Source organism: Taudactylus pleione, unplaced genomic scaffold, assembly GCF_031769625.1.
Source record: "Taudactylus pleione unplaced genomic scaffold, aTauple2 ptg000609l, whole genome shotgun sequence".
NCBI classification, from domain to species: domain Eukaryota; kingdom Metazoa; phylum Chordata; class Amphibia; order Anura; family Myobatrachidae; genus Taudactylus; species Taudactylus pleione.
In genome coordinates, this window is record NW_028285011.1 from 5283974 (window position 1) to 5310412 (window position 26439).

The window sequence follows — 26439 nt, forward strand, 5'->3', positions numbered from 1 at the left end:
TACCGGTCCTGACTGACGCTAAGATTAGCTGCAGGGACCCATTATCAGCGTATGCAACTCACAGTTCCATCTAAAATATGGCAACGTGCAGCACGCAACAGTATGTGACAAACTTCACAGATATTAACAAGTATACATATGTGAGGCCTCAGAACCACCCCAGGTACACCTGTATTAGGGCAGATAAAGAAAAGGGATAGATATACACTGACAGGTGAGAGAAAAAGCAGACAGTCAGCACTAGCATAAGTCACATACAATGCAGAAAAATATATATACATACATTTGCATGACATATAATATACTGCACAATGTCGCTACATTCAACTGCCAAGATTCAGTGTCTGGGAAGGCTATAGCGCTGTGTACACTCACCCAAAATGGCCAGGTACGCAGGGGGACTGGGCTCACTGACATCCTAGGAGTTCTGCAGCACCACAGAGAGAAAATGGCCACTGGAGACCTCAGAAGAAGCGTGGCCTGCGGAGGAAGCAGCTCAGCGACGCCAGACTGCGTGTTGAAAGGCGCGCTGAGCTGAGGGGAGGAGCCGCTAGACAGGGAAGGCTTCCTCCCCTGGCTAGCAATTAACCCCCCGGGATGCCGGCTCCCGCTGCCACTATAATCCCTGGTGGGCTGTGGACACGCGGGGTATGCCTCCATGGAGGGGGAGCCCGCCGTCACCGCTAGCGCCTCCGGTCTGTCCCCAGAGACCGGAGGCATAAGGCTGCATGTACACGCGGGTCACCGCAAGCGGTGACCACGCGACTTACCTGTCCCCGTCGATCCGGCAGCAGCCCAGGGATTCCTCCAGAGCCCGGCTAGTACAGACTCTGGGGTCCCGCTGCGATCCCCAGATCTGTACTGGCGTCGCAGCGCCAGCGGGGTGTAGGAGCGGCAGCTCAGACGTCCATTGGACAGTCTGATGCTGCCGCTCTGAAGAGTAGTAAAAAAATAATAAAATAAAACTCTTAAAATAAATTTTAAGCTTAGGGGCTGCTAAGCAGCCCCCCTGCAGTAACGGTGACCCGACTCCGGCCGGGCACCAACTTAAACTGAGGTGCCTCTGGCTGGGAGGCGGGGTTATAGGGAAAGTGGACCCAAGTGCATCCTGGGAGCTAAAAGCTTTAACTGCGTGGTGCCCGGATTTGGTTCCCAACCTATACCCCAAGGTCAACCCTGTGGACCCCCTATGGACCCTGAAGTAGAAAAAGGGATTATGTCAAACCCTGATTAATAGTGGGGGGGCGAAGGGGGCAATTGGCCTGATATGTGTACAGTGAAAGCAATTGCAGGCTCAGGCTGCATGCAGGGAAGGATGAACTGGGAGTTTGCAGTGCTGGCTATGATGCTGTGAAAATCCTTACAGACAGAGACAGTGAAAAAGTGAACCATATTGTAGAAAATTGTGTGTGTGTGTGGGGGGATTCTATATGTTAAAAGGTATCTATCATGGGGGACACAATCAGAAATAAACATGTTAAGATTAAGATTTTATTAAATGGTTTGTTTTCTGGCTTATGACCAAATTAATATTGTGTGTTGTGTAATTGTGGTAGAGAAATTTGACAGCACTTTGCAGAAAATGAGAAAAAGTACTGACTGCCTCTTTAATATTTACCACCTATAGGCACCAGTGTTCTCATGGAGGTCACATGTCTGTGTACGGATACAATGCTGACCATTGGGGAGATTGTAGGCTGCAGTACCTCTATAACAGTACAGCACAGTTTAGGAGAGACAAGAGACAGATACCAATAGAGACATTCAAATAACACCATGTTTTATGTAATAACCAATACAGCTCAGTACACAGGCATCAGTGTCTGGCACAATTCCCACCCCAACAACAATCTATTTTTGGTCCTTGTGTCATGGGAGAAAACAAAAAAGGCCACTAAACAGAGAAGCGGTAAATGAAATATAAAAGCCATCTGGTTGCATTTGCAAACCTATACGGAAAAGTTACATAATAGGAGACGAGAAGTTTGACATTGCATGTAACCTTGCCAAGTGTCTCACAACACAACTTGTCTTCTGCAATATAATGTGAGACTAGGTTAATTAGCGGCTTCTTTTCTGCCATCAAAGTATATGTTTCTTGCTCCTCCCAATAATTTGTAGGTGTGAAAACCTGAATTCTGCAATAACCATTTGTGCCCACTCGCCCAAACCGAGATCACAGTCTTCTAAGCCATCAAGGGCTCCTGGACTTGGCTCTTTCACGCCTGTTAAACAACTAATCAATCACTTTAGAGCAGGGGTGGGCAGTAAGTGGCCCCTCCAGCTGTTGTTGAACTACACATCCCAGCATGCCCTGCAACAGTTCTAGCATGGCCAAATAGCAAATCTGTGGCAGGGCATGCTGGGATGTGTAGTTCTAAAACAGCTGGGGGGCCGCCCACCCCTACTTTAGAGTCTTCCGAACTTAGTTTGTTTTGAATCTGTCTACAAACTGTCCCTTATTTGTAATTAGACAAACATGTGACTGATCATATACAGAACATTTAGCATAATCATCTATTATTTAAGATATGTCAGAATCAATCATCTGCTTAAAATATGAAATAAAGTGTCCTTGGGCCCATAGCCAACTACAGCCAGTTATAAAATGTCTCCCATTCTGACAATGTGTTATATTAGATCTACTTGGTGCCGTTACTGCCAGGAACAGTCGCCTGGACTAAGAGTTAATGTACTGTAGCTAGATACTAAAGGCAATAACCCAGTCCTAGCAGTGCCGACGTAATATAATCCTGTAACTGGTATCATGTATGGCAAAGGGAAGAGAATGCTATGAGAACTAGGTCATGAGGTTGGGATCAAGCTGGGTCAGTACAAACATAAATCAGAACACACAAGAGAACGGTCAGAAATATAGCAACCAAATAACTGAAATAAATCTGACAAACAAAGCCAGTAGATATCATAGGAGATAGACACGAGTGAATGATAACTAATGCAGAATGTTCCGCAGTATAACCAGCAGATATTAAGGACAGATACACATATACATGGTGTGTTGTGCTGAGATGTGTTCATCCAATCAGTATACAGATGACACCTGAAAATAGGGAATAATGATTCACTATAAAAAAACAGAGCAGCAAAAGTAAAAGAATGGGGTCAAGTGATGGAACATTCCCTGGAGTGACATGTTAGCTGATCCTACATGCAGGCGCTTTTGATAGTACATGTTCCATGGATATATGCCATGAGTACATTTTCCCATGGTGCAATCATTTCTGGGGATTGTAGTCTGCAGGCGTGTGCCCACTATAGTACTCATAGGAAACCATTTTAAAATAGGCTTGAGTCAGAAAACATTACTGCTTCACAATACGAGTCAGAAAACATTACTGCTTCACAATACGAGTCAGAAAAACATTACTGCTTCACAATACGAGTCAGAAAACATTACTGCTTCACAATACGAGTCAGAAAACATTACTGCTTCACAATACGAGTCAGAAAACATTACTGCTTCACAATACGAGTCAGAAAACATTACTGCTTCACAATACGAGTCAGAAAACATTACTGCTTCACAATGAGTCAAAAAACATTACTGCTTCACAATACGAGTCAGAAAACATTACTGCTTCACAATATGAGTCAAAAAACATTACTGCTTCACAATACGAGTCAGAAAACATTACTGCTTCACAATACGAGTCAGAAAACATTACTGCTTCACAATATATAACAGCATTTATGGCCAATAAACATTAGAAAATACTACAATGTATTGGACAGATTTTAAGGTCTTCATTTTCTCTGACAAATATACAGTAAAACACAATGTTAATGATATAAACTATAGAATGTGTGATCTTTAACTGCTCTCCAGACTCAGTAATAAGCAGTGAACCACCAGTGTGTCTAAAGGGGCCTATCCACTAGACGACCTGAAAGACTGACCTTCTAGCGTTCAGACCTTCAGGTCGCCGAGGTGCGGTGCCCACACTGAACGGCGTTCACTGAACGTCATTCAGTGCAGGAGTCCCTCCTCCTATCTCTGAACATGCCAGACCTGACGAGCGTCGTCAGGTTGACGGGCATGTTCAGTAGATAGTAGGGGTCGGCAAGGACCCAGCGTGCACGCACATCGCTGGTCCTTGCCGGCTATCCATTACACGACTTTGTGAACAATGCGGCCAAAACCTCCTGGTTTTGGTCGGATTGTTCACAAAGTCGTGTAATGGATAGGCCCCTTAAGGCCTGCAAAAAGACTTTTAGGGGTATATTTACTAAAGTGCGGGTTTTTAGAGGTTGAGTTGTTGTCCATAGCAACCAATTAGTTTCTACTTGGCTAAACTCTGATTGGTTGCTATGGGCAACGACTCCACTTCTAAAAATCTGCACTTTACTAAATATACCCCTTACAGTACAAGTTGCTGGCCACCAATGCACTTTTACCACTGGATTTAAACAAAATACATGAGGATCCACCATTGGGCTGGAGAAGACAATGCATAATCAGGGCCGTAACTAGGGTGGGACTGCACCCGCCGCCAGTGTCCTTCAGCCTGGCGCCACCGGGAGGCTCCAAGCCAGACTCCCGCTGAGATTTTATTACCAACGGGTGCCCGGCTCCTTCCCTGCAGCGCCGTGGTAGCCGGAGGCTGGAGTTCTCTCCTGAACTCCAGCTTCCGGCTCTCCATACTGGCACTATGTGAGAGACATCATGATGTCTCTTCCATAGTTACAAGGAGCAGCCGGGTGGACCAGATGGCGGCAGATGTATGAGCGGGGTTTAAGGTAAGTAATGTTGTTGTTTTTTTGTGCAAGCGGCATTACCATATGGGCACTACTACAGGGGCATTACCATATGGGCACCACTACAAGGGCATTACAATGGGGGCATTACTATATGGGCACTACTACATGGGAAATACTATGGGGAATTACTATATGGGCACTACTACAGGGACATTACTATATGGACACTACTACATGGGAATTACTATGGGGGCATGGGCACTACTACAGGGACATTACCATATGGGCACTACTACAGTTAAATCCTAGTTTCGGCTCTGGTATAATACAGTGTATAGACATTACATGCAATTACTATTTTTTTCCTTTGGTAAGCTTTTCTTGATGTTACTTCTAAACAATATTAGCCTAATGGCAATTGGCTTCTTACAGAAAATTATCTGGAGTGCTTTGCTTGCTTTTGAATTGTGCAGCTGCTGATGTAATTGTATATTTTAATCATATGAAATTATATAGGGATCCATCTATTGCTTAACTTTACAAAAACAGTCAACTTCCCATCAATCTGAACAATAGCTATACACATTCATTTCAATTTATAATCTTGCTTCTCAATTGCTTTATGCAAACAAACCATTTGTCTTTCACAAATATATGAGAAACAATAGATTGGATTATACATGTTCAATTCTTGGCTCCGTAATTAAACTTCCTGTACTCCAGAACGGGTGATGTGTATTATACACTGGATATTAGGCCATCATGTAAACAACTAATACCCTTTTCACACTGCCATCAAATATCCTCGCTAACTGCAAATGAGCATGCAGCAACCCGGGTTACTGCGCAGTGTGAAAGGGCCCATTTGAAATAACCCGGGTCCCATTCACTACATAGGGAGAGCCGGCTTGGAGATGATCTCATCTCCAAGCACTGGCTCAGCAGCGATGGCGGTGACATCATCGACCCAGCATTATTGCCCGGTCTGACCGCCAGTCTGAAAGGGATCTCAGGCAGGTTGCACCCGGGATCGACGCGTGTACAAATCCTGGTTGCGACCTGCCAATAGCGATGTGAAAGGGGTATTTACAGGGCTTTACAGAGGATATTCAAAGTCTTCTGAAAAAAATAATAGTTACTCATATTGATGTTGGAAGGTGACTAGCCCAAAAAGTGCCAAAATAGGCTCAGCAGCGCAGGAGTTAATAATAAAGAATTGAACTTCTGTCTAGATTCCATGGACAACCAGGCTAGGTCATATATTATAATCACATGGTATGATTACCAGATTAAGGGTATGGTTAATGCAAACTGTACGTCCAAACAAAAATATTAGGAAGTATGCTAATATCTAAACAATGACCTTTAACCTGTTGCAAGATGTAAGAAGGGTTGAAGGTTGTTGAAAAGAAATAATGATTGCAATCTTTCTAAAAAATAGAAATGAAGAAAGGAGTACTCACCTTTCTACATGTACAGGTTTATCAAACTTAAACAGGATGAAGTCTCCAGCTACAGGTGTAATGGCCCAGAAGAAATCCTCCCCTAGGTAAGTCTTTTCTAGTGTATGGCCTTGGTAGACTTTTAAGGAAGTTGAGACCTCAGCAGGAGGATTCACATGAATTTTATGCAACAATGGTTTTAAGAAATCTTTATCCTAGAAAAAAAAAAAAAGATTAAACGGATATCAGTGTTGTCATCATTATTTAACTATTTCATGTATAATGCATATACAGAACACTTGTTATATACTGCATGCTTAAACATGTGCAAATATCCAAGTCTAAGCATGTCACATGGTAGTGGTTGAGTGCTGTGTTATGATAAATTGTTTGGAAAAAAAATGCTTTTATGCCAACCAAAAAACCGCTGCACTAGTAAAATGCCAATCATTCCTACAAGGGCACATTATAGAATTATATCATGGAGTTTCTATGGAGGTTGTAGTCATTCACTAGGACATCAATGGTGCTGTACATAGAGGAAGAATAAACAGTGGATTCCCATGACTATTATAGGGTACTACAGGAGTGTAGACAGAGGATACTTGGACTACAGCAATACATAATTTGTTTATGTTTATACAACCTAAATATATACTGGTCTCAGAAATTCCCATACAACCTGTTGTTTTTTTTTTGTTACAGTCTACTACATAAGATCTGCACTGCTACTTACTGTGAGCTTTTGGATTTTCCCTGCTAATGAAGAGTGCAAGCCAACATGCTGGAATAGGGATGGTCTAAACCGAATTCGGAGATTAGATTTCTGCCTGTCACAATGTTTCTTAAAGGAAACAAAAAAGATAAATAGGGAATATGTCAATAAAAATATATATATTTAGACACAAATACAGGGTTGTGCATACAGATGTGTCCTGCTACATCTTTGCTTAGGTTAAATCGCATGTCGCGATGCGTGCGCATGTTTGTAGTGTGATCGGCAAGGATGTAAGAGGATACATCTATATGTAATGATGTAATAGCTAGCATCACGGCCTCACAGCACTGAGGACTTGGGATCGATTCCCACTATGACCCTAACTGTGTGGAGTTTGTATAATTTCCCTGTGCTTGCGTAGGTTTCCTCCGGGTACACCGGTTTCCTCCCACACTCTAAAAATATACTGGTAGGGAACATAGATTGTAAGCTCCACTGGGGCAGGAACTACTGTGAAATAAAATAAAAGATAATATCTGCAATTCAAGACCTGAGATATTTTTATAAGCAGCATTTTACAACCGCTGTGCCGCAGGGTCCTCATAGCATTTTTTTTTTTTTTAGTAGAATGTTTTTATTAATATTTTTGAGAAATAACCAACATTGTTTTTCATGACTTCTTTGTATTGTAGCCAAACATACAAGTACATAGGAGTAATCCAGATACAATGAAACTACTGATATACACGGTGGTAAACAAACAAAATAAATAAAAACTACTCGTAAAACAAAGCATAAAAGGAAGAGTGAACAGAAATCTAGATCATATACCACAAATCAAGGAAGAGAAACATTACATATTGCTGCATCCTGTAACGGTTTAGATGTAGAGAAATAGTCAAACCATATCCCCATGTAATAAATGGAGAAACAGTGGAAGTTGAGTACTTAAACCCAAGGGTCTACATATCATAACAATTTTTTACATATGCAACAATCTTAGAGAGGGCAAGGGGATCAGGATTTCTCCAATATCTGGAAATAGCCGATCTGGTAGCAAAAGGACGTGGCCAATTACATATCTACAATGTGATTTGAGGGAGGATGGGTAATGGTGGGAGTAAAGCGTCTGAGGATGTTTTAGCAGTGTAATACCTGTAACTTTAGAAATGAGAATGTAAAAGGGCACCAACCTCACCACAATTTCTCCAACAGAGCCAAGAGATATTGGGCCAAAACCTATGCATACGTTCAGGGGTGAGATATATCCTATGTATCAGCTTAACGAGCATTTAGAAATTTCAAACACATGCTGGATTATCTTCTCTGCCTGAAAGAGAAATGTGTAGATCCTCTTCCCATTTGGTTTGAGCGGATAGTTTGTCTGTTTCATTAGGGACCATACAATATCTATACCACATTGATATAGAACCTTTTAAAGAGGGAGAGGACAGTGTAGAAAGTAAAGAAGAAGGGGAAAGTCATGGGACCCGTTTGTATGGTTTCCTCATGGTATTCTTAAAAGATTTGGAATTACTATGTAGAAATTTACATATGCTGCATTATCCACAAAATCCTCCCGATGTCCACAATCTTCTAAACAGATGAAACGCGTTGAGTCTGTTCTACTTTTGGATCATTCCACCTTAGTTTGCTGCTTTTGTCCTGCTGCTCAGAGAAGTTCCATTGATATTTTTTTTTGTATGCTCAATTTCTGATCTTATGTAATAAATGTGGTATACAGATGTGTTCACATACATCTAGCCTCCTTGCACATTACACAGCCCTTCTAATCGCGCCATGCCTCGGTAGCGCTGAGCGTCTTTTCCTGTAACTCGATACCTTCCAATGCATCTTATTTGCACAGTGATGCGAACAGGACGCACAAGAAGTTTCTGCTAATTAAAATGATATTTAGCATGCCTATATTCTGTGTGTGACTGCGGGTGTATCTGCATGCGAAATGCTACATTACTGTGTCAGCGGCTGTAACACTAATGTAGCAATTCGCATGCAGATACACACGCAGTTGCACACAGAATATCAATTTAATCAGTAGAAGCTGTGGTGGCGTCCTATTCATATCGCTAAGCACATAAGACGCATGGGAAGGTAAAAAGTCACACAGAACAATGATCAGCACTACCGAGTCACAAAGCACTCACACGTTATGTGTAACGCAAATTGTAGCGCATGCAGGATAGATGTATGAGGACACGTCTGTAAATGTATTATACTCTGCGATTAATTCAGTTAGCCACGCTTAGCGGCTTTTTCTTGAAAAGCGGCTCAACGTGCGAATAAATCCGCAATCCTATATGCTGCGGTTTTCGCGGGTGCGAATTTTCGATAGCATTCATCGCAAATTAGTAATCACCACCTCTTGAGCAGGTGATAAGTTGGGAAAAATCCCTATGTTAAGGTAAAAATGTCAGGGATTGGTTCAGAACCACTGGGGCACTCTCCTTAATGACTAATTAGGCAAAGATACATTTTTATTAGCTTCATTTGTCCAACAATGCCATGTCATTTTTAGGGTGATAAAGTGAAGGAAAATGGGTTAATTGATGTGGAATACGTACACGAGGGTGCTAGATGAAAGGGACAGGTGTTTTTAAGATTGCAGGTGGGTGTTAGGAGTATTTTGAAGGTTTTTGTTTTTTAAAAAAGGGTCTTAAATGACAAATATACTTATGGTAATTTTTATGCACCCCCAATTTAAGTAGAACATTTATTTTGCCAAGAAACACTATTTCTACAATTTTTAATTCACGTTCTCGAAACATACATACAGTGCATCCGGAAAGTATTCACAGCGCTTCACTTTTTCCACATTTTGTTATGTTACAGCCTTATTCCAAAATGGAATAAATTCATTTTTTGTCCTCAAAATTGTATTGTGGTGCAAGAGATCTATATATGAGATTCCTGAAACCACTGTATTTTGCTAGGTAATGTCAGATTTAGGACTCCTTTAAGACACTGGGCCTGATTCAGAGCCGCTCGTTCTGAATCAGGGCCGGGCTTTTTTTTTTTTTCTTAGAACGGCCTCTTGGCCGCTGGCATAGCTGTGGGTGACCATCGGGCTTGCGACGAGACCCTTGTGGTAGGGTCTCGTTCGTCGCAAGCCCCAGAGAGCTTTCGGCTCTAACAGATCCGGTAGCTCTCCACTGACATCACTTGTGCCTCCGTTTGGGCAGCCACCCCCCCGGCCAGCCCACCAAAGGAGGCGAGCTGTCACTCAACATCGACAGCTCACCCCCTTTGGTGCGAGACCCGGAGCGACGGATTGCCCGCTGCTAGCCGAGTCTCGTGCATGCGCATGACGGAGCCGGCACCATCGTGCGCATGCGCTGTGGGCCACCATCGACCCGGTTGCGAGCGCTCAGTGCTTGCGACCGGGTCTGAATCAGGCCTATTGTCTGTACATAGGGCCTAATTCAGCACGGATCGCAATTGCAATCAGAGCTGCGTATTTGCACGCAATGCTGCTGCGAAAATATGCTAACGTCTGCCACTGCTCAGCCAGCATAGAGACGCCCACTACCGCTTTCTTACATCCGTAATACCTCACACTCCTGCGTATACATCGGTAACATCGAAGCACAATGGCCCTTCACGCCCAATTACAGCAGCTCTGACCCAACGCAAAAATTGCAAGTTTCGTCGCACGCAGTGAGTACTCATGCTGCGTAGGCAATCTCAGTGGCTAATTTATGCACTCCCCATGCAACGGCAATCTAACGGGCAAGCGTGCCTGCGTTTCTGCAACCACTCCCCCATCACCACTCCCAAACGCTCACGGCATGTCACTCTGCGATGGATGCCTGGCTGCGCGTATAATCGCAAAGCCATCGCAGTGCACACGCATGCGCAGTACGCAACAATCGGCTGATCTGTGTACGCGGTTGCAATTGCGATCTGTGCTGAAATCAGGCCCATAATTGTCTAGTAATGAATTGTCCCAATGCTCGGGGGGTTCAGATAGACAAAACACCATACCCCAGCACTTACTTACAACTGCTTTATTAGGTGAGCAGTGTCCCAAGATGCCTCTGGAATGGTAATATAAGCAGGCTTGCCATATTATCCCTTTAATTCAGGACACTCATTAATTACACAGGGTCTGTGGCAGATTAAAACCAGGTGAAATGGAGACCTGAAGTCAGCCAGCCACAGAATCTGTGTAAATCATATCTGTCCCGAATTAAAGGGATGATATGACAAGCCTAAATATAAGGCACTCCTCGGTTATGTATGGGATTCTCGCAACCCATATAGGTGTGCAGGACAAGGAGTGAAGATTGCTTACAGTAGTATGCGCTGCTGGGCAAATGCTCCTTCAAAGTGATATAGGTCAGAATATACCTCCCTACAGGCACGGGAGCTCTATATTTTATTTGTCTTATTTAAATGAACACATTTATATTTTAATTTCCACACCTTATAAATAGACTTTTTTAAAATGCCCGTTTCCATGAATGACTGCAGAGACAAATCAGAACCAGAATGTTAATGCAAACATTCTATACAATTCAATTTAAAACCAGAACAGCATTTTAACATCACTTACTGCATCTTTTTCGGGGTTACAGACTTTTACCCATAATATGTGATCCAGAAGCCAATCTATAGGCTTCTCCTTATAGAACATGAAAATGAACTCAACAATGAGTGTGATATCAGGCGCTTGAAACATTTTCCCTGTATTAAAAGAAAAAAAAAGACACAACTACATTTAGATGCAATCAGGCTTCTCCCTGGCAAATGTGCTGCACAATTATTCTATCCGCACTATAGTCCACTCTTGGCCAAAACGCCTAATACTTAAAAGACATGGTAAGAAAACCTGCATGCTTCCAAACGGTTCTATATATTACCTAGAATGTATATGGGGTGTAGTATGGCCGCATGGCCGGCGGTTCAAATCCCGACAGCGGCAGCCCGGCAAGGGTGAATATCCCGATCGCCCCTAAGGTAAGTATCGCTAACCCAATTCTCCCCCTAACCCTAGCTCCCTTAGGGGTGCCTAACCCTAACCTCCCCCCCAAGTGCCTAACCCTAACCTCCCCCCCAAGTGCCTAATCCTAACCCCCCCTAAGTGCCTAAACCTAACCCCCCCTTCCCCGCAGCCTAAACCTAAGTCTCCCGGGGGGGGGGAGTGCCTAACCCTAACCTCCCCCCGGAGGTGGCTAACCCTAACCTCCGCCCATGGGGTGCCTACCCCTAACCTCCCCCCGGGGGTGCCTAACCCTAACCCCCCCTTCCCCTAGCCTAACCCTAAACTCCCGTGGGAGTGCCTAACCCTAAGTCCCCCCCTGGGAACCCTAAACCTAACCTTCCCCCCCCCCCCCTTCATGGCTGTCCGCACCCGGCTTACCTTCGTTCGGTATGCCGGGCGTCGGTCTTCCGGTGTATGGTTAAAGAGAGGAGTCAAGTTTTCGGCGCCTGTCATTAGTACCACGTCGGGATTAGAGAGTCTGGAAGCCGGCGGTCAGCATTTAGACCGTCGGCTTCCAGACTACATCCCTGTATGTGTGCATTAGTTCTAATACATAACACACGTAATTAATTAATGATAAATAGTTAATATAACTATGCTATGACCATTGACCGTGCTCCTTTCTTTTCTACCAGCTAGAAGCAGACACATACAGTGTCTGTCACAAGGTCGTGATTACATTTAGGGCCCGATTCAGAGGTGGACCAAGGCGCATCTTTTGGCGGTTACCCATCTGTGACGTTATGCAAATCCCTCTACAAAGTCCATCCCTGATATACACCTGCGTGTATGAATGAATGAGCAAGGACTGAGATGCCCATTATGAACGTATGAAGATGCTTTAATACCTCCTGGCGCGTCTTTAGGCGAGACCATCAGTTGCACCAGCCCTATGGTAGGTGCAGATTATCCATCAGAGTATGGTCTCCTATGTGAACTATTGAATGCAACACTCCCATAACGCACCCATAATACGGACTCTCCATGCAAGTGAACAGCCACCTCCCAGTCACCGCTCAGGAAGCCCCAGCACATTTCTGATACCGTGTGTATTAATTGCAACAGCGCCTCTGCATGTACATATTGTGTAGCACGTGTGCCCTATGAGATTTTCATTTTTACGCAGATAAAAGAAAAAGCGTTCAACTACGTGAAAATCGTCCTTCAGTGGGTGACTCTGAATCAGGCCCTTAATGACATAACCGTGTACAGGTTCATTAGGGAATGGCAATGAGAGCCATACAATATGCTCTGCTTACATGTTAACACTTCCTTACCAATGAATCCTAACTGAGAAAATTCCAGGATCATCCACTCCTCAGAAGACAGCTGAAGCGCAAAGTTCTTTATTGTACTGAAATAATTCTGTTTGGCAACAATATCATCTTCAAGCTGCAGAGAGAGGATAATATAGGACAACACATACAGTGCATTTTGTATTTGCACACTAATGCAATCAATAATATAAACTAGTGATTGTGTAATTAATCACTCATACTGACTTATTGTATTTTATATGTGGTCTCTCTCCACTTCCAGTTGTGTGTGGATCTATATTTCTATAAATGATAGAGTTATATTAACTAGCCTGAACTGTGAGATTTCCAAAAAACGTGCTGTTATCTTTGTGATATACAGTAATTATGGGGAGGCTAGTAGTAACTGACATGCTAGCTACTATCAGATACAATGTGCCTACTTTTTAGCTGAAAACATAGGATCATTCTCCTACAGTCTTCCTAGCCTGATTAACATTACTGGATGCCAAAGGACTTCACTTACACTTACATAATGCCTGTGTACTCCATATTAGATGCGCATTGTGAGACCAGGAACCAAATGAAACAGCTCCTGGCCCCAAGACTAGACCTTTGGGCTTTCATTGATAGTGTGAATCCAGCAATGCTAATGGGAATCCAGCAATATCAGTATGGTCTGTATTGCTTGGCTATCTTCCTGAATAGCCATTTATGAACAGCATTTAAAAGATCTATTATCTGCTAATTGGCCACTTATAATAGTACAGTAAAAAGGGGCTAAGAGCAGCAATGCAGTTTACAGTCTTTAGGCGGTTTCATCTTTTAGAAGTACCGTATTTATAAAATATGGGCTCCAGGGAAAAAAAAGACACTGTACCCGAATAAGTGAACCTGTTTATTTGGGTTGCAGCACTTTTCCCAGTGCACCAATTTTCATGAACGGCCACTCCCCCTCTGCCTGCACATATAATCCTATCCCTGATTGCCCGACTGCTCGGTCACATGGTCATTATAGACGATCTTAATAAGCTGGTCACATATTGCACTGTACCTGTGATCGCCTGGCCATACTTGTGTGACCGGTATTTTTTTCTGCAATTTACAACTGACCTGTGTGTGCTGTTATACATAAAAAGTAAGGAAACAACATTTACCTGAATGTAATAAATACCCTTCCTCTGAGCATACATCATAAGAAAACAATAGTCTAAATTTTGTTTGGTTCGCCATCTGCAATAAGAAAAATAGGAAAATAAAGTAATTCTATATAGCAGATATTTATTTGCAAATATAGAAACCTTTCTGGATGGGTTACAATTACAAAAGACAGGTCTAGTCCATGTTTGTTCCTAAAATCATCAAAGGGCCGGTACTACCATTAGGCAGCTTTAGGCGGCTGCCTAGGGGCCGACCACTGGAGGGCGCCGCTGAGTCCACACAAAAAAAGGATGTCTCTTTCAGTCCCAGGTTGGTTTAGTGTGTGTGTGTGGGGGTGGTTTTATGGAGTGCTGACAGGGTATGTGTGTGTGGGTTTAGGGAGTGTGCGTGTATGTGGAGGGTAATGGGTACTGACATATATTGGAGCACAGATGTGTGGCATAAATATATTGGGGCATGGATGGTTGGCATTATGTATTGGGGCACAGCTATATGGCATATAAAGAATTTAGGGCACATGTGTGGCATATGTACTAGGCATTGTTTGCCATAATTCATGTCTATGTGGCATACAATCACTTTCTTGCACAGCTCTGTGGCATATGTATTGGGGGCACAAATGTGTGGCATATGTATTGGGGGCACAAATGGGTGGCATATTATGTATTGGAGGCATTCATGTGTAGCATAATTATGAATTGGGAATACAGATGTGTGGCATATAATGAATTGTGGAACATAACATATTATGAATTGGGGGCAGTGTTATGAGGCACAGTATGATTTTGGGGCTCTACTGTGTGGCATATTATAAATTAGCGTCACTAATATGTGGCATAGTATGAATTGGAGGGAGGAGGGGCGGTGGGTGAAATGTTGCCTAGGGTGCCCAGACACCTTGCACTGGCCCTGTCAAGCCTCTTTAATCCTTAGCTCTTTACCAGATTTACTATATGTTGATATATAGCATGTTTAAATATCCCTCCTATCTCTGTTGGCAGGCTATTCCACTTACATACAACTCTTTCTGTAACACAATTCTTCCCCAAACTTCCCTCTACACCTTGCTCCTGAACCCTGGATATATCTGAAAGCTTCCCCCCTCCTTTCTTTGCTGTAAACTATGCATATGAAATCCCTTTAATCTCTCCTCGTAAGTACAGCAGGCATGATTTTACTAGCCCTTCTTTCCATAATGTCATTTATGTCACTCTGTAGATATGGCCTCTAGTTGAAGACAGATTTCTAGGTGAGGTCTCATCAGTAAGTTATGTATTCGCATCTTCACCCATACCTTTAGGCTACTAATGCCTCTTTCACACTGCATGGCATACCTGGGATTTTGTACACTGGTCCATCCCGTGTGTGACCCGGGTGAAACCCCTTTCAGACTGGCGAACTGACCTGGCTTAGGCCAGGTCGATTACATCAGCCATCACGTGCCAAGCTGGCGCTTGGAGATGCGATCTTCTCCAAGCGCCAGTTCTTCCTATGCTGTGAACGGGTCCCGGGTCGTATCGGCCTGGGTTATCCGTTCACACTGCACTGCGAGCCGTGTTGAACCCATGTTCAACCTTGCTCGTTACCCAGGTTGAAATGCAGAGTCAAACCGGGTTATTTCAACTGGGTCCTTTCACACTGCACAGTGACACGGGTTGGTGCACTTTTACATGCAATAGCCCGGTTTATTGCTGGCAGTGTGAAAGGGGTATAACACTTTTTTTCTATGCAACATAGAATCCAACTGGCCTTCCCCATCGCTTTTTTTATATATGGCCTGGCTAGCGTTACCTGATTTAGTGGCTGCTAGATCATTTCCTCCTCAGTAGCTGACATTTGTGTACTATAAATACTATATTCACTTGAGACCCAAGTGCACAGATTAGAATTTTTTGCCATTACACAGATTCTTGGCCAGTCTCCTAATCTACCTAGAATAGACCATTAATCAACTTGGTCACATTTTTTCTTATGTATACCCTGTTACATATCGTTACCTTTATTTCAGATGATACACTTTCCTACTAATGCTGATCATTGGGGGATCTCCATAGGTACCCTCTTCTTTTTCTGCATGCTCTTTATTTGCTAAAGTTTTGTTGTCTATCCTCCAACTAATATTGTATCCACTCAACCACTTCTGATCTCAATCCAGAGCATTCCAATTTCTTTATCAGTCTTCGATGTGGGACAGCAAGAAAGGTCTTACTAAAATCTAGTTAAGCTGCGCCTTAGGCCTCCACCTTGAACTATTACATTAGTCACCTAGTCAAAACAAAACTGCAAAATATAAATGATGTAGCATTACACTTGCCCTATTCCAGTCCTCCTGTTTGTAATATTCTCTATATCCCATTTGGCCCCAATGGGATGGGTATGGATCTCGGCAGACATAATCCCAAAGCCGTGATCCCAAATGGGTTAGAATACCGACACTTGTCGGAAGGTATCCTAACCCTCCCCCTCTCCCTACCCAAACCCTTCCCGGTGCCTGAAGCTAACCTCCCCCCAGTGCCTAAACCTAACCTCCCCCTCCCCACATCCTAAACCTAACCCTCTCCCTCTAGTGCTTAACCCCTAACACTCCCCACAACCCCACTACTTACCTTCGGGATGACGGCGCCAGGATTCTGATAGATATTCTAAGCACCGGCATCACGTGAACGTATCCCAGCCCCAAAGACCTGCCTACTTTCAGTATTGAGAGTTCCGTCAGGATCCTCTCCTGTAAATGGACTCAGGTCTAATTTCTTTGCATCAATACTGAATACGGACTAGAACTACGTACTTATCTAAACACTCCTCTCCCTCCATCTTGAATCTTTCTATTCCTTCTTTGGTTTTTCTCATTTTACTTCCATATCTAAAACGATTTTGTCCCTTTTACCTACCACAGTAAAATAGGATTTGTGAACTTTCTGCTCACAGAATTACTTTGTCATCAAACAGTAACAGTATATTAAGTGTTCTCCCCAGAAGATGTTTCCAGCCTGGTGGTATCAAGAAGTAGCCGGGTGGGGCCTTCGCAATAATAAAATGTTTTAAACCCTGACCTTATAATGATTTAAACTGGAAATAACATTTTATATATTAATTCTCCTCTTATTAGAGGCCCAGTTGTCTGATTATGAAAAGCTGAAAAGTCTGTAGAATCTGGTCCTTTTTATACAGTTCCCAGATACTGTCCCCATTTGCAGGCTCCCAAAGTGCCGGGTGGTGCACCCGCAAAAAACAGCCTGGGGAGAACACTGCCCTCCCTTACCATTCCAGCCCAACAGGTCTCAGGCTGCTCCCCCACTGGCTCTCGGTCAAAAGTGCCCATTATGCAGTGCCCCCTGTAGTTATTCCCTTTATAAATTGCCCCCTGTAGTTTTCCCCTTTATGCATTGCCCCCTGTAGTTTTGTTTTGCCCTTATAAAGTGCCCCCAGGCTGAAGTAGTGCCCCTATGCAGTGCCTCCAGGCTGGTCCCATATGCAGTGCCCCCAGACTGGCCCCTTATGCAGTGCCCCCAGACTGGCCCCTTATGCAGTGCCCCCAGACTGGCCCCATATGCAGTGCCCCCAGACTGGCCCCATATGCAGTGCCCCCAGACTGGCCCCATATGCAGTGCCCCCAGACTGGCCCCATATGCAGTGCCCCCAGACTGGCCCCATATAAAGTGCCCCCAGACTGGCCCCATATAAAGTGCCCCCAGACTGGCCCCATATAAAGTGCCCCCAGACTGGCCCCATATAAAGTGCCCCCAGACTGGCCCCATATAAAGTGCCCCCAGACTGGCCCCATATAAAGTGCCCCCAGACTGGCCCCATATAAAGTGCCCCCAGACTGGCCCCATATAAAGTGCCCCCAGACTGGCCCCATATAAAGTGCCCCCAGACTGGCCCCATATAAAGTGCCCCCAGACTGGCCCCATATGCAGTGCCCCCAGACTGGCCCCATATGCAGTGCCCCCAGACTGGCCCCTTGTGCAGTGCCCCCAGACTGGCCCCTTGTGCAGTGCCCCCAGACTGGCCCCTTGTGCAGTGCCCCCAGACTGGCCCCTTGTGCAGTGCCCCCAGACTGGCCCCTTGTGCAGTGCCCCCAGACTGGTCCCAGCCCTAGCCCAGAACTTACCTGAACATGCCCAGCGGCGGCGCTCCCACTTCCTCGCTCTGACTGGATCTAGCAGGCGCGCAGGGTGGGTTCTTCACGTCACAGGTGACATCATGATATCACCTGCGCAGTGCATCACTGGGAACGCTTGCCTCTGACGTGATCGGATGCTTCTTTAGCCTCCAGTCGCTTCAGGGGCCAGCGTTCCACAGCAGGAGGCGGAGGGTGACCGGGAATGCGGCGGGCAGGGGGGGGGGGGGGGTGCTTGGGGTAGAAGTGCCGGGCGGTGGTCAGATTCTGACGGGCGATGAAAAGATATAGGAATAACCCAAAAACCACCTCTGTTTAAGTGCACATGCACTAGGTCATAGCGGTAGTATATTATTACAGATTTCCATAATATTACAATGCTAACTGTAAAGCACTTAATACATGCAGGTAAAGGACTCCCAAATGCAATACTTCCCCTGCATTACCACAAATGGGAACCAATATATACTGAATATAAGAAGCAAATAGAAAAAGACAAAAAACTCTTCTGTTACTCCGATCACATGGCCCCGAGTATTTGTTGCATTACATACCTAACTCTCTCTTTTGAATCTCCAAATGTCTCCTTTAAGTTTGTCAAGTCTGGATAATAGGCAGCAGGAGGTGAAATTACTTCCACTAAGCCAGAGCCAATTTCTGTGGAGAATCTAATTAAAAACAGATAAAATCTAGTTATTGACACCGGATATGGTGCAATGGGATATTCTCTGCATAAACGCAACACAAAAAGGTAAATCAGAAAATCTATAAGAGCAAAGACCTCGGCTCGAGTTCAAAGTAATGCAAAGTTATCATTGTTCCATTGTCCCGTGTTTGGGACAGAGACACTACTCAGTGACTGAAATGTATTATTGCCTGCATGAAAAGGAACATCCACAATGTTGTAATTCGGTATATCACAACAATGTAAGCAAAGACATATGCTCATTGTATTAATATCCATTTTCTTTGATTGCTAAAATGATTAATATATGTCACCATATGGCAACATGACCCTATTTTACAGCTTACATTTATGTAAAAAAAACTTTTCAAAGTAACTAAGAAAAAAAGACAAATTTTATTATTTGTTAAATGTTCAGTGACCCAGTGAAATCCATGGATACCAGACAGAGAACTCGGAGTATGTCAGACAATTTAGTTGTCCCTATGGCAAATGATGGGGACAGGAAGAATCTCAGACAGAGAGCCTGTTTGGCATCACTATATGAAAACCTCTGAAATTTCCAAACTAAATACCATTGTTGAAATAATTGTTGCATTCATCTTTAACGGGCCATTAAACTCTGCAAAAATATCTTCTTTCCAGCCTGTCACCAGTATTGTTTCTATTCCTCTTTACAGCTACAATTGTTTTCCGCTATCTTTTGTATTTATTGTTCCCTACACGTCTTAGATTACACAGTATATAGGGCTCTGTCCAAAAGGAGCCAACTAATTTCATGTCACTGTAAGTCATGTACAGTATATGCGTCATGATCACTTCAAAATACAATATGTAATATGTCCACACTTATATAAAGGATAATAATAATGATAATTTGTTAGAAGGTAATTGATTTAGAGGGACTATGACATAAAGGAGTATGCAGTGACAATGTCGTTAAGGCAAATCTTGACATTGAAAATGTCGACACCATTATGCTAACATTCAAATATTGACACCAAATGGCATTAGGTACAAAATGAAAACATAGTTTCTAACTGATTGGATGCAATGTCTGAAGTAGCGTGAAAAGCGTATATTGTGATATTTGCACACTTCTCTCCATGACAACTTGCCATTTAAAAAAAAGCCAGGTATAACTGACTTGTATAAATAAACTGTTTTACCATCTGATTGCACAATCCTGTTTTATATAAGCTCACTATAAAGGTATTTGCCCTTCTGAGTATCATTGTGTCACAGACACAATTCTCATAGATGACTCACATTCATGGGAACCAGGGGCATTACCCCCAAATAGAATTACTATACTATCTCTAGTGGATTTCTAAAGACAGGTTGAGTCTCCCATATCCAAAATGCTTGGGACCAGAAGTATTTTGGGTATCAATTTTTTCTGTATTTTGGAATATTTGCATATCATAATGAGAGATCTTGGGAATGGGACCCAAATCTAAACACAGAATGCATTAATGTTTCATATACACCTTATATAGGTAATTATAGAGGTAATTTTTGCATACACAAAATCAATTTATGTTTCATATATGCCTTATCGACAATGAAAATTTTGTGCGTTAAACAAAGTTTGTTTATCTTGAACTATCAAAAACAAAGTTTGTTTATCTTGAACTATCAAAAAGCAGAGTTATCACTATATCAGTCACACTCAAAAAATTCAGTATTTCGGAATATCTGGATTTGGGAGACCTGTACAAGTGTTCCTATCCGCGCCAGAGAGTACTTTTCCTTTTGCGCATTGGAACGGACCTTCTTAATGCGTGCTAGTGAATGACAAGCAGCTCGGAAGCGGTTGGTACAGCACTTGCCCAGAGTGACGGAAGAGAGAAGGTACTAGCAGCAGAGTTAGTGCAGCTAGCCTGGGTGTGCCTAGCCAGCTGCATACATCTTATTACCCTCCCAAGGACATTGCTTTCCAAAAATAGTCCCTGCACAGCCCCTTCTTCCTCTTATATACCCTCCTCCTCACAGCCTCAGTGGGACCTGCAGTGCCTGGTTTATGGAAAGTAGTATTAAGAAGAAGGGTGTAAGGCAGTGGTTCCCAAACTTTTTTGAAACACGGCGCCCTAGAGTAGCAGCATTGTTTTCACAGCACCCCTAAGCCAAAAATTTGTCATTGAGAAGTTCAGAAAAAAATGTAGTGAAGTAATACAGTGTAGTAAATTGTGCTGACCTGTCATCCTTAGGTTTGGTTATATAGTGGTGGACAGGTGTGTACTTCTGTTTGTGCACATATTTACATTACATTGACCATAAAGAATTTGATTTGTTGCTGGACCACCAACCTGAGGCACCCCTGCAAGTGTCCCAAGGCAACCCAGGGTGCCGCACAGTTTGGGAACCACTGGTGTAAGGGATTAAGATTTTTTGGGTTGGTTATCAGACTGAGGGAGTTAATTATGGGATTAATGAACAGTAATTGAATTATTAGAGGATGTTAATTTAATTTAGATGAGGGCTAATTTATAAGGGTGATTATGAAAGTAATAACTGTAAAGGGGTTAATTATATTTATTATTATTATTAATGGAGTTCTTACAGTGAAAAAAGTTTATGAAGAGGGGAATGGTAAAGGCAAGAAAAAAATACTCTCTGTATTATATGTCAGTTATAACTACTCTCTGTATTGTATGGTGTTCACGGATGCTTTCTATATTATATGGTGGACAAAGGGCTTTCTGTATTGTACGGCAGTCACTGATGCTTTCTGCAGGTATGCCGTCAGGAAGCCGGCGGTCGAAATGCTGACCGCCGGCTTCCCGACTGTGAAATCCCGGCATGGGACTAATGATAGGCGTCGAAATCCCGACTGATAAGGGCAAATTTATAATGGTGATTATAAAAGTAATAACTGTAAAGGGGTTAACTATATTAAGTAGTATTAATGGAGTTCTTACGATGATGAAAGTTTTTGAAGAGGGGAATGGTAAAGGCAAGAAAAAATATGCTCTGTATTATATGTCAGTCATAACTACTCTCTGTAGAAATCGACTGTCATTTGCTCCCATACATTACCAGGTTTTCATTCCAACCAGCCAGATTGGACAGATATCTGACAGATAATTGTATAGTTTATGCCCAGCATTAGCCTGGCCACTCTGATACATGTATTCAATAATAAGTAGTATACTGGCTTAATGCATAGAAACAAGTATGTCGGTGGCACACTGCATTATACAAATAACCAGTAACTCTTAAAGACCCAAATTTAATATATCCTGCAATTTATTTGAAATTTTCAATAAGTGCAATGGAGCACAAGCTTGCTCCTTGGGGGCTACTTATTCTTGAATTAGACAGTTGAGTATCATACATACTGAATAACCTTGCAATCCACTTCTATTGTAAGGTACTAAAAAATGAATGCTTTAAAAAGAGAGCAAAATTATGTTACCTGAAGCTGCTCATTTCTTGAAACCACTTGATATTTAACTCAGAGTAAATGAGCTCACCACTGTGCCTTTCAATCATAGCCTTTATCATGCAATAGTAAATGCATGGAGTGTTTTACACACGCATATTACAAATAGATAGCAATATATAATAGTGGGTGATACACTGGTATCAGCGTTGCATCATAGAGATTATGCTAGCAGCAGAGGAAAACCTATGAAAAAATTATGAATGTGTGAAATAATTATTAATGATTTTTAAGCCATAAGTGTAAATTACTGGCAATATGCTGGCTTTCAAAACACAACCAATATGTCTATGTGCAAACAATATGTAACCTATTGAACTTACTCTTTTTCCAAGCTTCCAACCACGCTCTGCACATACTCAAGGTCTGTCTGGAGAAAAAAAAAGTTTAAGAAAATTAAAAAAATTTCGAATCATCCAAAAATGGTAACACTGCATGTTTTATATGGCATGTAAAGGAGAATGTTAGGGCTTTTTTCTTTAACAGCCTCAGTTTTCACTGAAACAGTTAAAGAACAAAAGTATCATACAAGCAAAACCATGAAGACAGATGGATCAGTAAAATGCATCAGACAGTTATTGGATATATAGCAAGAATATCTTAAAAAAAAACAAACGTCTTTGTGTCATTTCCAGTCACAGATTAGCAGAAGATTGTTATATTTATTGACAGACTGTCTTCCAATTACTGAATAGGATAGCTATGTTCATAAAAATCAATTCATTCAGTTCAATCATACTTTTTAAACATTTTGGGGCTGATGCAGTGTGAAACCCAACTTGGCCATGACTGCTACTGTATTGCGTACATGTAAATAAATATAGCTATATAAGATATACACCTATATGCATTTATGCAGTGCATCCACCTGCTATCCATATGTACACTTAGTTTCATAGCCACCACCATTATCAGTGTGCACTTACACTAACCCCGTCTATGGTGCAATAGATGCAAACAAGAGTATTTATATGTGCACATAACTTTGCACAGCCCCGCAATTCAGGTAATGCCCAAGTGCGAATCCCTCCTTACTACTCAGTTAGGAATCAGCATCGCCCATAGTTACATTCAGCATGAGCAGTACAATGACACACACAATACACAATGTACGTTACTCTCTGCATCAGGCCCTTTTTGTGTATGAGGATATATAAAAATGCAGCAAAACTGTGTTCATGAAGCAAAAAATAGCAAGGGAGAGAACGGAGTGGGTAATAAGAGAGAAGACAAGAAGGATAGATTATTGTGTTGCCGGAACATCACAATGTGTCATAACCAAGATAGAACGACACTTTGTAAGATAAATGTTGCTGAAAAACTCATGCAGCAAATGATACTGTTGGGAGTAGAATACAAGGACATACAGTATAATATTCAGTTGTATGGAAAATAAGTTCCTGAAGCGAGCTGATAACATCTCTGTAGAGAGGTTATTAGTTTGTTAATATAGCATTTTGTTTTGTAGCACTAACAATAATCCTGTACCGTTTTATTTGCTGCATGATCTGCAGAGCCGCAAGGGAAAGCGTCACAGCTGTGAATAACAATATAAACCTATTATGGGGGAGATTTATCAAATCTTGGCGAGAGTAAAGTGGAGAAGTTGCCCATAGCAACCAATCAGCTTCTGTCATTTATCTTGCAGTCTGTACAATGATAGTTAAAATATGAGATATGGTAAGAACTTACCTTTGTTATCTCTATTTCTACGAAGTCCATAGGGTTCCACAGGATACCTTGGGGTATAGGTGTGACGTCAGTCATCGAGCACCATAGAGTTAAGCTTTCAGCCTCCCAGGATGCACTAGGGTCCCCCCTCCTATACCTCGCCCCCGAGCCAAGGCACCTCAGTTAGTTACCAAGCCATAGGCCGGAGGAGGAGAAGGAAGAGAGAGAAAAAAGATCTGGACACACACAAGAATCACATTCTCACCAGAGGGAGACGGAAAAACCGGTGACCAAAGCAAAGCCCATCTGCAGCACAGGTGCGACAGGGCGGGAGTCCTGTGGAACCCTATGGACTTCGTAGAAAGAGAGATAACAAGGGTAAGTTCTTACCATATCTCATATTTTCTACTTCAGGGTCCATAGGGTATCCACAGAATACCTTGGGGATGTCCCAAAGCAGTATCCTTTAAGGGTGGGGACGCTCCTGTGCTGAAAGGAGAATCCGCCGCCCGAAGGAAGCATCCTGAGAGGCGAAGGTGTCAAACCTGTAATACCTCACGAAGGTATGGACAGAGGATCACGTAGCAGCCTTGCAGATCTGGACTGCAGAGGCACCACGTCGAGCTGCCCATGAAGGACCCACAGACCTAGTGGAATGAGCCTTTAAAGAAGGAGGAACCGGTAGGCCTTCATGAAGATAAGCTTCAGAAATAGCCATACGGATCCAGGCTGCCAAAGTTTGTTTTGAAGCAGGCCAACCCTTTTTACGGAAGCCATAGAGGACAAACAAGGCGTCCGACTTCCTAAACGAAGAAGTGCGGTCAACATAAGTCCTTAAGGCCCGCACAACATCCAAAGTGGCCTCACCCACTGAAAGACCAGGTGAGTTAAAGGCCGGAACAACAATTTCCTCGTTAACATGAAACTGGGAAACAACTTTGGGAAGAAATTCAGGTCGAGTGCGGAGCACTGCCCTGTTCCCATGAAAAATCAAGAAAGGGGGTCTACAAGAGAGAGCCCCTAAATCAGAAACACGTCTGGCCAAAGCTATGGCCAGAAGGAAAACAGTCTTAGCTGTTAGCCATTTAAGATCCACTGAGCCCAGTGGTTCAAACGGCGGTCCCTGGAGAGCCCTCAGGACCACAGCCAAATCCCAAGGCGCCACAGGTGGAACAAAGGGTGGCTGAATGCGGAGAACACCTTGCATAAAGGTGCGCACATCCGGGATTGTAGCAATCCTACGGTGAAACCAGACAGACAGGGCCGAAACCTGTACCTTCAAAGAAGTAAGGCGAAGCCCATGATCTAGTCCCGCTTGTAGGAAGGCGAGTATCCGAGACAGACGAAATTCCCGCGGTGCATAACCTCTCGGTCGACACCACTGGAAGAACGTATGCCACACGCGATGGTATATCCTCGCGGAAGACGGCTTCGGAGCTCGTAACATGGTACACACCACAGAGCTGGAAAACCCCCTGGACCTCAGGATGGCTGTCTCAACAGCCACGCCGTCAAAGACAACCGAGTCAGGTCAGGGTGAAGACAGGGACCCTGTGACAGAAGGTCCGGTCGTAGCGGCAACCGCAGAGGACTGTCCACGGACAGACCTTGAAGGTCTGAGAACCAGTGCCGTCTGGGCAACGCGGGAGCTATCAACAGGAGCGTCCCTCCTTCCTGTTTGAATTTCCGGATTACCCGTGGAAGAAGAGAAATCGGAGGAAACAGGTATGCGAACCGGAACGTCCACCGGACGGACAGAGCATCCACCAGAGACGCCCCTTCGTCTCTTGTGCGAGACCCGTACACCGGCAACTTGTTGTTGTGCTGGGACGCCATGAGGTCGATCTCTGGAAGACCCATCTGTAAAACCAGCAGTTGAAAAACGTCCGGGTGCAGGGACCATTCCCCCAGATGAACATCCTGGCGACTTAGAAAGTCCGCCTCCCAATTTAGCACTCCCGGGATGAAGACCGCTGATATGGCCGGAAGATTGCGCTCCGCCCATACCAGGATCCGAGAGACCTCCACGAGAGCCGCCCGACTTCGGGTTCCTTCTTGCCTGTTTATGTAGGCTCGGTGGTAGCATTGTCCGACTGGACCTGTACCGGACGACCCTGGAGAACCCGATGTGCCTGCCGGAGAGCATTGAAGACCGCACGGAGTTCCAAGATATTGATTGGAAGCTCCGCTTCTGTCGGCGTCCACCTGCCCTGGAAC

General features: G+C 43.5%; 1 protein-coding gene across 2 annotated transcripts in view; it reads right to left on the reverse strand.

Moving 5' to 3' along the window:
- The window catches only part of MGAT4A (alpha-1,3-mannosyl-glycoprotein 4-beta-N-acetylglucosaminyltransferase A), a 114082-nt gene that overhangs the window by 18543 nt on the left and 69100 nt on the right, over positions 1-26439 (reverse strand). For both annotated transcript variants that reach the window (XM_088454113.1, XM_088454114.1), the window contains exons 6-12: positions 22875-22921; positions 18976-19089; positions 14295-14370; positions 13159-13273; positions 11453-11583; positions 6898-7005; positions 6183-6376 (exon numbers count right to left, since the gene is read on the reverse strand). In XM_088454113.1, coding sequence (XP_088310239.1) covers positions 6183-6376; positions 6898-7005; positions 11453-11583; positions 13159-13273; positions 14295-14370; positions 18976-19089; positions 22875-22921 — 785 coding nt within the window. The remainder of the gene's footprint in view (positions 1-6182; positions 6377-6897; positions 7006-11452; positions 11584-13158; positions 13274-14294; positions 14371-18975; positions 19090-22874; positions 22922-26439) is intronic.